The sequence below is a fragment of the Oncorhynchus kisutch genome, linkage group LG11, assembly GCF_002021735.2.
Source record: "Oncorhynchus kisutch isolate 150728-3 linkage group LG11, Okis_V2, whole genome shotgun sequence".
NCBI classification, from domain to species: domain Eukaryota; kingdom Metazoa; phylum Chordata; class Actinopteri; order Salmoniformes; family Salmonidae; genus Oncorhynchus; species Oncorhynchus kisutch.
Genome location: NC_034184.2, coordinates 32,135,232 through 32,148,256, shown reverse-complemented (window position 1 = coordinate 32,148,256; position 13,025 = coordinate 32,135,232). Strand labels below are relative to the sequence as shown.

Below are 13,025 nucleotides of genomic sequence, written 5' to 3'. Positions count from 1 at the left end.
CACAGAGGCACTGCAAAGCATCCACCCACCCACACACACACGTATCTTCTATATTCTACATATAAATACACTCGCACACACACACACGGCATGTTGATGTCTGTGCTCCAGGCTGCTGGTTAGCTCAGTTTGAGCCCAGAACCCGCATCATTGTCTCATTTATCCCCTGGCCTGCATCGATACAAAAACACAGCCTAGGGCCACATGAGCTTAGAATGCCGATTGGTGCAAAAAAGCATCCAACCACCACACAGACACGCACTTTCTATTGGGGAAAAACAACACTATTGACAGGTTAGTGCATTCATTGTGGAGCTATTAGTTAGACAGATATCATTGCAAATTATGTTTTTCTCAAAGGGCCATTGGTGTACAGTAGATGTGGACCAGTACTAGAATAGTTAATGGCTTATAATGGGAAAGTATTGACAGCAGGATCATAAGCACTTCTATTTACCGTTAGCAAATCATCCCCATAGGTCATGCTCATAGTCATTTTATGCAGGTACATAATGGTTAATACCATGAAAACAAATGGACAAAACAGAAAATCCGGCCAACAGTATATATAATGTTGAAGAGTAAAGGATGCAAGGGAAATGAGTGATTCTACCACATGTGTACTGAACAAAAAATGCAACATACAACAATTTCAAAGATTTTACTGAGTTAAAGTTCATATAAGGAAATCAGTCAATTGAAATGAATGAATTAGCTTCCTTCAATAATATTGATCTAAATAGCTATGCTCCACATCTCTTTGTGGATTTCTATCCCTATCTCTGACTGAGTCACTTAGTTAGATGACATGTGATTGGCTGAAAATGTGGCTAGCGAGAGCATCCTTCTGATTCTAACCTAAGAAGGATTCTTGAAAAATACAAAAAAAACACTGGTACCTGCACATGCTGTGCTCTCAGCTCTAATATAGGCTACAACTATATATAGTGCCTTCAGAAAGTATTCAGACCCCTTGACTTTTTCCACATTTTGTGACGTTACAGCCTTATTCTAAAATTGATCAAATAGTTTTCCCCCCTCATCAATCTAAACATGATACCCCATAATGACAAAGCAAAAACAGGTTTTTAGAAATTCTTGCTAATTTATGAAAAAATATATATGACATTTACACAAGTATTCAGACCCTTTACTCAGTACTTTGTTGAAGCACCTTTGGCAGCAATAACAGCATTCAGTCTTCTTGGGTATGACGCCACAAGCTTCTCTGCAGATCCTCTCTAGCTCTGTCAGGTTGGATGGGGAGCGTTGCGGCACAGTTATTTTCAGGTCTCTCCAGAGATGTTCGATTGGGTTAAAGCCCGGGCTCAGGCTGGGTCTCTCAAAGACATTCAGAGACTTGTGCCAAAGCCACTCTTGCATTGGCTTGGCTGTGTGCTCAGGGTCATTGTTCTGTTGGAAGGTGAATCTTCACCCCAGTCTGAGGTCCTGAGCGCTCTGGAGCAGGTTTTCATCAAGGATCTCTCCGTACTTCGCTCCGTTCATCTTTGCCTCTATCCTGACTAGTCTCCCAGTCCCTGACTCTGAAAAACATCCCCACAGCATGATGCTGACACCACCATGCTTCCCCATAGTGATGGTGCCAGATTTCTTCCAGATGTGACGGTTGGCATTCAGGCCAAAGTATTCAATCTTGGTTTCATCAGACCAGAGGATCTTGTTTCTCATGGTCTGAGAGTCTTTAGGTGCCTTTTGGAAAACTACAAGCGGGCTGTCATATGCCTTTTACTGAGGAGTGGATTCCGTCTGGCCACTCTACCATAAAGGCCTGATTGGTGGAGTGCTGCAGAGATGGTTGTCCTTCTGGAAGGCTCTCCCATCTCCACAGAGCAACTCTGGATCTCTGTCAGAGTGACCATCGGTTTGTTGGTCACCTCTCTGACCAAGGCCCTTCTCCCACGTTTGCTCAGTTTGGCCCGGGCGGCTAGCTCTAGGAAGTCTTGGAGGTTCCCAACTTCTACCATTCAAGAATGATGGAGGCCACTGTGTTCTTGGGGACCTTCAATGCTGCAGAAATGTTTTGATACCCTTCCCCTGATCTGTGTCGTAACACAATCCTGTCTCGGAGCTCTACGGACGGTTCCTGTGGGACCTTCTAAATCATGTCCAATCAATTGAATTTACCACAGGTGGACTCCAATTAAGTTGTAGAAACATCTTAAGGATTATCAATGGAAACAGGATGCACCTGAGCTCAACTTCGAGTCTCATAGCAAAGGGTCTGAATACTTATGTAAATCAGGTATTTAAAAAAGTATATATACATTTGCAAAAAATTTAAACCCGTGTTTTGCTTTGTCATTATGTGGTATTGTGTGTAAACTCAGCAAAAAATGAAACATCCTCTCACTGTCAACTGCATTTATTTTCAGCAAACTTAACATGTGTAAATATTTGTTTAAGATTCAAACAACTGAGACATAATCTAAACAAGTTCCACAGACATGTGACTAATAGAAATGGAATAATGTCTCCCTGAACAAAGGGGGGGTCAAAATCTAAAGTAACAGTCAGTATCTGGTGTGGTCACGAGCTGCATTAAGTACTGCAGTGCATCTCCTCCTCATGGACTGCACCAGATTTGCCAGTTTTTGCTGTAGGATGTGACCCCATTCTTCCACCAAGTCACCTGCAAATTCCGGGACATTTCTGGGGGGAATGGCCCTAGCACCCACCCTCTGATCCAACAGGTCCCAGACGTGCTCAATGGGATTGAGATCTCTTCGCTGGCCATGGCAGAACACTGACATTCCTGTCTTGCAGAAAATCACACACAGAATGAGCAGTATGGCTAGTGGCATTGTCATGCTGGAGGGTCATGTCAGGAGGAGTCTGCAGGAAGGGTACCACATGAGGGGGGAGGCGACGTTGTTGCCGGTGATGTCTGATGAGGACCTGCCTTACAACAGGCCTACAAGCCCTCAGTCCAGCCTCTCTCAGCCTGTTGCGGACAGTCTGAGCACTGATGGAGGGATTGTGCATTCCTGGTGTTTCTCGGGCAGTTGTTGTTGCTATCCTGTACCTGTCCCGCAGGTGTGATGTTCGGATGTACCGATCCTGTGCAGGTGTTGTTACACGTGGTCTGCTACTGCAAGGACGATCAGCTGTCCGTCCTGTCTCCCTGTAGCGCTATCTTAGGCTTCTCACAGTACGGACATTGCAATTTATTGCCCTGGCCACATTTGCAGTCCTCATGCCTCCTTGCAGTGTGCCTAAGGCACGTTCACGCAGATGAGAAGAGACCCTGGGCATCTTTCTTTTGGTGTTTTCAGAGTCAGTAGAAAGGCCTCTTTAGTGTCCTACGTTTTCATAACTGTGACCTTAATTGCCTACCGTCTGTAAGCTGTTAGTGTCTTAACGTCTGTTCCACAGGTGAATGTTCATTCATTGTTTATGGTTCATTGAAGAAGCCTGAGAAAAAGTGTTTAAACCCTTTACAATGAAGATCTGTGAAGTTATTTGTATTTTTACAAATTATCTTTGAAAGACAGTGTCCTGAAATAGGGACGTTTATTTTTTTTCTAAGAAAATAACAAGGCTGTAACGTAACAAAATGTAGAAAAAGTCAAGGGGTCTGAATACTTTCCGGAGGCACTGTATTGCTGTTGTATTTCACCCCCTTTTTATCCCAAATTTAGATCTTGTCTCATCGTTGCAACTTCCCAACGGGGCTCGGGAGGTGAAGGTTGAGTCATGCGTCCTCCGAAACATGACCCTTCAAATCACGCTTCTTAACACCCGCCCACTTAACCCGGAAGCCAGCCGCACCAATATGTTGGTGGAAACACTGTTCAACTGACGATGGGGTCAGCCTGCAGGTGACTGCCCCGCCACAAGGACTCGCCAGAGCGCGATGAGCTAAGTAAAGCCCCCGGCCAAACCCTCCCCTAACCCGGACAACGCCGGGCCAATTGTGCACCGCCCTATGGGACTCCCAATCAAGGCCGGATGTGATACAACCTGGGATCGAACCCGGTCTGTAGTGACGCCTCTAGCACTGCGATGCAGTGCCATAGACCACTGCGTCACTCGAGAGGCCCACATGCTATAACTCTGATACAACTATATACATCTGGATATGAGAGCCCACACCCAGGCACAAAATATAGGGAAGGGAAACACACACACACACACACACACACACACACACACACACACACACACACACACACACGTATAGCAGATCAGAGGACAATTATCAGTGGAGAGATTATCCACCAAATTCAAGCCATCCACAAAGCCTTAAGAAATTCCCTATGCAAGCAGCAGGATGCTCTACGCTGCACATCTGATTTCCCCTTATCACATTACCTGTCAAGGTCAGCTGGTTTGCACTGGATCCCTGACAAAGAGCATCCTTTAGATAGTTCGCTCTAGTGCAAACACAAACTGGAAATGACAAAGCCCATATTGCCACCAGTGTTATTCACTTATGCCCTTATGCCAAACAAACAAAATGTCCTCTGTAGTAGGAGAACCAGCCTCTCCAACACAGATAGCTACATGTTTGTGTCTCGTAACCATCCTGCGTCCATGCACTACGCTGCACCACAAGGCTATACTATAGGGACTGGTGACCTCTGAGTGACGATCAAATCGAACTATCATACTAACTCCTCACCACAATCCCCTTTCACAACTCCTCACAAGGCAGTAGTGATACAAAAATTGAAACAATTCCAGGGAACACTTACTATTGTCAGGAAGTCTGCTGCCTCTTCCACAGCCATGTTTCCCCCTCTCTCTCTGCAGTTCAGGAGTGAAACCTGAGCTCTCAATTAGCTCTGTTCCAAGCAGAACCACACTCAGTACACAGCACAGCACAGGGAGAGGGACAGGGAAGAGCAAGATGCCATTATGTCAGGTGACCAAGGCAAAAAAAGAACAAATCCCAACCCAGCAGGACACCCAAAATAACGCTTCCTTGATGATCCACGAAATGAAGGGATGGAGGCAGAGAGGTAAAGAGGAAGAGAGGTTAGCTTCTGTATCTAACCTTCCAAGAGAAGTTAACAATCCCCTCTGTAAGTGTTTGTCTGTCTCCGACATACAAAATGACACATGCCAAATCCTTTTCTCCCTCTCCCTCCCTCTTGCCCACTCTTTATGTCATCCCAGATCTCCCAGGTCTCACTCAGAAAGTTCCCTAGAAATGGCAGGGTCTAGGACAGGGAGAACACCCTGACTTACCATACTAGCAGATAGAACTTCCTCCCCCGTCTCTTACTCTAACGCTCTCTCAGAGGGGGGGGGGGGGGGGGGGGGGTGTAAATGTAATCGTGATATCCAAGGATAGGGAGGGAGGGGGACACTGAAAATAGCAGCTGAAACAAATACTTTTGCTAAAAGGGGTCAACCCTGTCAACCCACTCTCCTCACTCTGTCGTTCTCTCTCCCTCCCTCCCTCCGCCACTGCCAGCACGAGACTATTTATTGTCATCCTGCTTATCAGCTCTTTTCCCCCACAAAAGGAGTGTGTGTGTGTGCGTGGTGTTTGTGTGCATGCATGCACGTGTGTGTTTGTGTGTGTGCGCATGTATGTATGTGTATGTATAAGGGGGCTTCCTATCCAAACAACAGGGAGGTGGAGGGCTGGTGGGGACCTGCAGGGCACAACAATGCCGCCAGACGCTATTTCGGGGGGCACAACTAGTCAATGGGGACAGTTTGAGGAGGGATTAAGGGGACTTTCCCTCTGGTATTAAGGACACCCCACCCTCCCACATCCACCCCCTTAACACACGCCCCACATAGATCAGACAGGAGACAGCCTGGGTCCCACTATCTGGCATGAACCCCCCCAGTTGATCTCTATCCCTTTCGGACGGCTTTGCACACGCCCTCCCCCGTCACCATATTATAGACACCGAACGCCTCAATATTCATCTTGAAAACAGTGATTCTTGGTTTTGTTTATGCTTTGAACATTCTTTTTTCTGTAAGTCATCACTATTGTATTGCTATGTATAAGTGCAAAGCTCCAAGATTGGGAAATGTACCCCTTTTTTTCAAAATAGCTTGTTCTTCTCTCAAATGTGATTTTGTTGGACTGCCCCTGGTATTTGGAGATACGACAAACACAGTTAATCAACATGAGACAAGAGGCAACTATTTATAGGCCAGCAAGTCTTTGTTCTGCCAACTCTGCAGACAAGACACGTCCCCAGACACGCACGCACGCACGCACGCACACACGCACACGCACACACACACACACACACACACACACACACACACACACACACACACACACACACACACACACACACACACACACACACACACACACACACCCAAGCTGGGTTGTCATTGGCTGTCACAGCTCCAGAGGAATAGCCTCCCTTGCATTCTGGGTAAGTACAATGTCTACTTCAAAAGCACACAGTGGAGTGAGTGACGCACCGTGATGTGCCATGGAACAGTCAGCTGGAACACGTGACTGGTAGATCACAGGTCCTTCCCAGGAACAGCACCCGCTTTGGAACGGGCTGTTACCATGGCAACACGTGAGGTTACAGTGGAGGAGGAAGAGAGTCAAGCCCACTTGCAAAAAATTCTCACACACACACACTCACACACTGTACATCAACAACCATTACACAAGCGAATCAACTCTGCACAGGAGCCTTGAAGACAACATGAAGTATCATGTCATATGATTTCAATGTACTGTAGCCTGTCTGATCAAATTACATAGAAAATCATGCAATAATGATCAATAAAATCACATGACGCACACCCCTTTTTAAAGGCTATCAAAGGCCTAAAACAGAACATTGCCTTTAAAAAAAAATGTTTTATTAACTGGTGGCCTTTGGTGTGTTGAACCCAGATAACAAATGACTAAAGAGGGTCTGCCTTCAGAGCAAATTGAGAGCATGCACTGTATAACAGCATGCAGAGCTAAGAAGCAAAGACTGTTTTCTTGGTATTGTACAGCTCTTAGTATCAGCTCAGCATGGGTCTTCTGAGACCAGACAAACCATGAGTGTTCCAAATGAGTTGACATTAAATGAATCTCACAGCAAAAGCACATTCGCTTAATAAAGACTCCACCAGTACGATCTTCCAGAAAGTCAGTTTCCTCAGGGATCGCTTTACCCCTTGGCTAAACAAACATGAAACCAAGTTATAGAACATGATAGGATAGTCTAAGGCTATAAGATAAAACATAACACCTAAATGTAAAAACTGTAGAAGCCATCCAGGAGGAAAACCATGTGGAGGACTTGTGTAGAAAAGCCACCAAAGGAGCAAGATATGTACTGCAGAGATCTGGCTCAAGGGCACAACAACACTAAGTCACCTGGGACGTGAAAACATCAGAGATGTGGGTGGAAAGGAGAGAGAGAGAGAGAGAGAGAGAGAGAGAGAGAGAGAGAGAGAGAGAGAGAGAGAGAGATGGGGGGACGCAAAGCAACAGAGGGCAAACGAGAGGGAAGCAGAATAATAGGCTGGACCATGAGAAAACCTTCAGACAGGGGGACCCATTCTACTGTCAATACACCTACAGGCTGAGTGTGAGTAGAAGGGGAATCCACTGACATGGAGGGGATCTGGTTGTCATATTGGATTTCCTAGAAAAATCTATAAAATCTATATCTATATTTCAAACCTACACACATCACTCACTATGTAGCTTTACACAGATTCAGACAGAGAGAGAAGGAAAGAGAGAAAACTGAGAATGGATGGTCCGTATTTTTGGACCATTGTCATTGGGGAAGGAGAGAAAGAGAGAGAAGATAGTCTAGAATTGTGGTACGGTATGGTAGGAATCCAGTGACATCATCACATTCCGTGCAGAGAGAGACCTGCACGGCAGTGGAGGAACACAGGACTCTAGTGGAGGATCCATGACAATGCCACCATTAACATAACATAATAACAGCCAGACACTGTGCGGAAGTAACAAAGATGCTGTGCACTGCTCCTACTAGGTCTGATGTTCCCATGGATGATACTTCCTAGGGGCCAAACACACAGTCATGCATGAGAACCTGTGCCTCTTGTATTAACAAGTTATAAACACAAAACCACTCTCTTTCAATACCTTTTTTAGAGGAGGTCAACACATGGGCTAGCTGTGACAATAACATGGTAAAACCATGAAGGTTTGGTACACTACTTAAAATGAAGATGAAAGGAGCCACAATAATTACATCCAATCTTGGGTGAGTAGGGAGCATAAGTGAGCATGTGTCTGTGAGTGTGTGTGGGAGAGAGAGAGTGAGAGGAGCCAGTGAAAAAGACAGAGCTCTTCTGATATCACATAGCTGCAGCGGCCCACTGCTTTTTCCCCATTACACACGTCAATGAATCCCACATCATCTCCCTTCTCTGCCCTTGCCCCCATTGGCTCTCTACACTATTGTTCACCCTTGGGTGAGGTCGACGACTTAAGACTTAATTTTCAGCCCAGTAACTGGCATGGCCCTTGGGTACATAAACCTTGGCCCAAGCATTCTAATGTATTTCCCCCTGGCAATATGATTATGAATCAAAAGTCAATTGAGCCATTGAGGGGATAGCTATGTTGTCTCGACTTCCGCCGAAGTCGGTTCCTCTCCTTGTTCGTGCAGCATTTGTTTTGTCTCATTTTCCCACACACCAGGTTTACATTCCCTCATTACTTGTCGTGTATTTAACCCTCTGTTCCCCCCATGTCTGTGTGTGAAAGTGTTTGTAGTAAAGTGTTTGTGCACTCTGACTGGTTCGCGACGGGTTATTTGTATCCATATTTGTTGTTCTTAGTGCCGTTGGTTTTGCATATTAAACTGCTCCGGTTATTACCCAGTTCTGCTCTCCTGCACCTGACTTCCATGCAGCCAAATCAAATCAAATCAAATTTTACTTGTCACATACACATGGTTAGCAGATGTTAATGCGAGTGTAGCGAAATGCTTGTGCTTCTAGTTCCGACAATGCAGTAATAACCAACGAGTAATCTAGCTAACAATTCCAAAACTACTACCTTATACACACAAGTGTAAAGGGATAAAGAATATGTACATAAAGATATATGAATGACTGATGGTACAGAGCGGCATAGGCAAGATGCAGTAGATGGTATCGAGTACAGTATATACATATGAGATGAGTATGTAAACAAAGTGGCATAGTTTAAAGTGGCTAGTGATACATGTATTACATAAAGATGCAGTAGATTATATAGAGTACAGTATATACGTATACATATGAGATAAATAATGTAGGGTATGTAAACATTATATTAAGTAGCATTGTTTAAAGTGGCTAGTGATATGTTTTACATCAATTCCCATCAATTCCCATTATTAAAGTGGTTGAGTCAGTGTGTTGGCAGCAGCCACTCAATGTTAATGGTGGCTGTTTAACAGTCTGATGGCCTTGAGATAGAAGCTGTTTTTCAGTCTCTCGGTCCCAGCTTTGATGTACCTGTACTGACCTCGCCTTCTGGATGATAGCGGGGTGAACAGGCAGTGGCTCGGGTGGTTGTTGTCCTCATGATCTTTATGGCCTTCCTGTGACATCGGGTGGTGTAGGTGTCCTGGAGGGCAGGTAGTTTGCCCCCGGTGATGCGCTGTGCAGACCTCACTACCCTCTGGAGAGCCTTACGGTTGTGGGCGGAGCAGTTGCCGTACCAGGCGGTGATACAGCCCGACAGGATGCTCTCGATTGTGCATCTGTAGAAGTTTGTGAGTGCTTTTGGTGACAAGCCGAATTTCTTCAGCCTCCTGAGGTTGAAGAGGCGCTGCTGCGCCTTCTTCACGATGCTGTCTGTGTGGGTGGACCAATTCAGTTTGCCTGTGATGTGTACGCCGAGGAACTTAAAACTTACTACCCTCTCCACTACTGTTCCATCGATGTGGATAGGTGGTGTTCCCTCTGCTGTTTCCTGAAGTCCACAATAATCTCCTTAGTTTTGTTGACGTTGAGTGTGAGGTTATTTTCCTGACACCACACTCCGAGGGCCCTCACCTCCTCCCTGTAGGCCGTCTCGTCGTTGTTGGTAATCAAGCCTACCACTGTTGTGTCGTCCGTAAACTTGATGATTGAGTTGGAGGCGTGCGTGGCCACGCAGTCGTGGGTGAACAGGGAGTACAGGAGAGGGCTCAGAACGCAACCTTGTGGGGCCCCAGTGTTGAGGATCAGCGGGGTGGAGATATTGTTACCTACCCTCACCACCTGGGGGCGGCCCGTCAGGAAGTCCAGTACCCAGTTGCACAGGGTGGGGTCGAGACCCAGGGTCTCGAGCTTGATGACGAGTTTGGAGGGTACTATGGTGTTAAATGCTGAGCTGTAGTCGATGAACAGCATTCTCACATAGGTATTCCTCTTGTCCAGATGGGTTAAGGCAGTGTGCAGTGTGGTTGAGATTGCATCGTCTGTGGACCTATTTGGGCGGTAAGCAAATTGGAGTGGGTCTAGGGTGTCAGGTAGGGTGGAGGTGATATGGTCCTTGACTAGTCTCTCAAAGCACTTCATGATGACGGAAGTGAGTGCTACGGGGCGGTAGTCGTTTAGCTCAGTTACCTTAGCTTTCTTGGGAACAGGAACAATGGTGGCCCTCTTGAAGCATGTGGGAACAGCAGACTGGGATAGGGATTGATTGAATATGTCCGTAAACACACCAGCTAGCTGGTCTGCACATGCTCTGAGGGCGCGGCTGGGGATGCCGTCTGGGCCTGCAGCCTTGCGAGGGTTAACACGTTTAAATGTTTTACTCACCTCGGCTGCAGTGAAGGAGAGTCCGCATGTTTTGGTTGCGGGCCGTGTCAGTGGCACTGTATTGTCCTCAAAGCGGGCAAAAAAGTGATTTAGTCTGCCTGGGAGCAAGACAAGCCTTTGACTTCCGGCGCCGACAGAGATGGCCGCCTCGCTTCGCGTTCCTTTGTTTTTTACGTGTTATTTCTTACATTGGTACCCCAGGTCATCTTAGGTTTCATTACATACAGTCGAGAAGAACTACTGAATATAAGAGCAGCGTCAACTCACCATCAGTACGACCAAGAATATGACTTTCGCGAAGCGGATCCTGTGTTCTGCCTTTCACCCAGGACAACGGAATGGATCCCATCCGGCGACCCAAAAAAGCGACTTCGTAAAAGAGGGAAACGAAGCGGTCTTCTGGTCAGACTCCGGAGACGGGCACATCGCGCACCACTTCCTAGCATAAATCCGAGCAAGGGTAGCATTCCAGAGGGACATCAGGGACTGTAACGTTCTTTGCTTCACAGAAACATGGCTCACTCGAGAGACGCTATCGGAGTCGGTGCAGCCAGCTGGTTTCTCCACGCATCGCGCCGACAGAAACAAACATCTTTCTGGTAAGAAGAGGGGCGGGGGCGTATGCTTTATGGTTAACGACGTGGTGTGGTCACAACAACATACAGTCCTTCTGTTCACCTGATTTAGAATTCCTCACAATCAAATGTCGACCGCATTATCTACCAAGGGAATTCTCTTCGATTATAATCACAGCCGTATATATTCCCCCCCAAGCAGACGCATCGATGGCTCTGAATGAACTTTATTTGACTCTTTGCAAACTGGAATCCACATATCCTGAGGCTGCATTCATTGTAGCTGGGGATTTTAACAAGCCTAATCTGAAAACAAGACTCCCTAAATTGTATCAGCATATCGATTGAGCCAGTCATGCACCCCTTGCATATATAGTGCTATACCAAAACAGCAATACAGTTGGGGGACTGTAATATCTCTCAATGGTAAGTGTTCCACAGCAAGAAGACAGTCTTCCAGGTGCTTTCATATACTCACTTCTACACCCATAATCAAGGCTGAATACATCAAATACATTTTATTAGGCACATGCTCCAAATACAACAGGTGTAGGTAGACCTTACAGTCAATTGCTTACTTACAAGCCCCTAACCAACAATGCAGTTTAAAAAATATGAATAAGAATTAGAAATGAAAGTAACAAGTAGTTAAATGCAGCAGTAAAGTAAAAATAGAGAGTCTATATACAGGGGGTACAGGGGGTACCGGTACAAAGTCAATGTGTGGGAGCACCGGTTAGTTGAGGTAATTCCAAGATGGCGTAGCAGTCAGACGTCTTGTCGTGTCGTGTCCCTTGTATATATCGTTTTTTTACATATTTTTCTTCGCATATCTTTTAAAACATTTTGCTAAACCTCAACATCGAAATACTCTCCTGCAACCCGCCACACCCAATGTAGCATGGATCTGCTTTTTTTCTAAAGTATTTATATTTACTTCGGATCCGGAACCCCTCAACTGAAGCTGGCCAGCTAACTACCAGCTATCAGTCAGCAAACCATTGCTAGCGGTCATCAGCTAACCTTTAGCTCGGAAAGCTCTCGCCAGTTTGAACAACGCGACTCTAACCAGAGCATAACGGACCTATTATTTTTATCCCCGGATTCCCACCGCAAACGGAACATTTTCATCTGGATCTTCACAACTAGCTAACTAGCTAACCGCAACCCCGGATGACTACTTCTGGCTAGCGTTTCCATCCACTTAGCTTGAAGCTAGCCCGGCCAGAGCTCCTGTGCTACCACCGAAGCATACTCCTGGGCTACAATTTCCGGACCCATGACCGGTCTATCGATGTCACCGCATGAAGAGGCATAAACAGACTTAACCCCATCGCGACGTCCCCCAAAGGCTAACTTTCTAGCCCTTGCTATCTGCTTGCTTGCTAATTCGGCCTGCTAACTGCTAGCTTGTTTAGCCCCGGTCTGCTAACTGCTAGCTTGTTTAGCCCCGGCCTACTAACTGTTAGCTTGTTAGCACAGGCCTGCTAACTGTCTGAATCGCCGCGTCCCCAGCCAGCCCAACCACTCACTGGACCCATATTTACTTTCAATCTCTTTTTGATTTTTAATTCGATTATACCTTCCGGTAACCTGCCTCACCCAATGTGATACGGAATCGCTATTATTTTAAATTTTTAGAACACATTCAAGAACCTCCAGAAGCTAACCAGCTAACAAGCTACAAGCTATTTAGTCACTTTTAGCCACTGCTAGCAG

General features: G+C 46.0%; 1 protein-coding gene across 22 annotated transcripts in view; it reads right to left on the bottom strand.

The window, feature by feature from the left end:
• LOC109898873 (ankyrin-3) overlaps nucleotides 1-13,025 on the bottom strand; it is a 160,071-nt gene that overhangs the window by 95,118 nt on the left and 51,928 nt on the right. The window contains exon 1 of one of the 22 annotated variants that reach the window (XM_031835640.1): nucleotides 4,716-5,178. The exons of the other annotated variants lie outside the window; for them this stretch is intronic. Within the exon in view, the coding sequence (XP_031691500.1) occupies nucleotides 4,716-4,751 (36 nt within the window). The 5' untranslated portion in view covers nucleotides 4,752-5,178. Of the gene's footprint in view, nucleotides 1-4,715; nucleotides 5,179-13,025 lie in introns of those variants that run through there. 22 annotated transcript variants of the gene reach the window in all.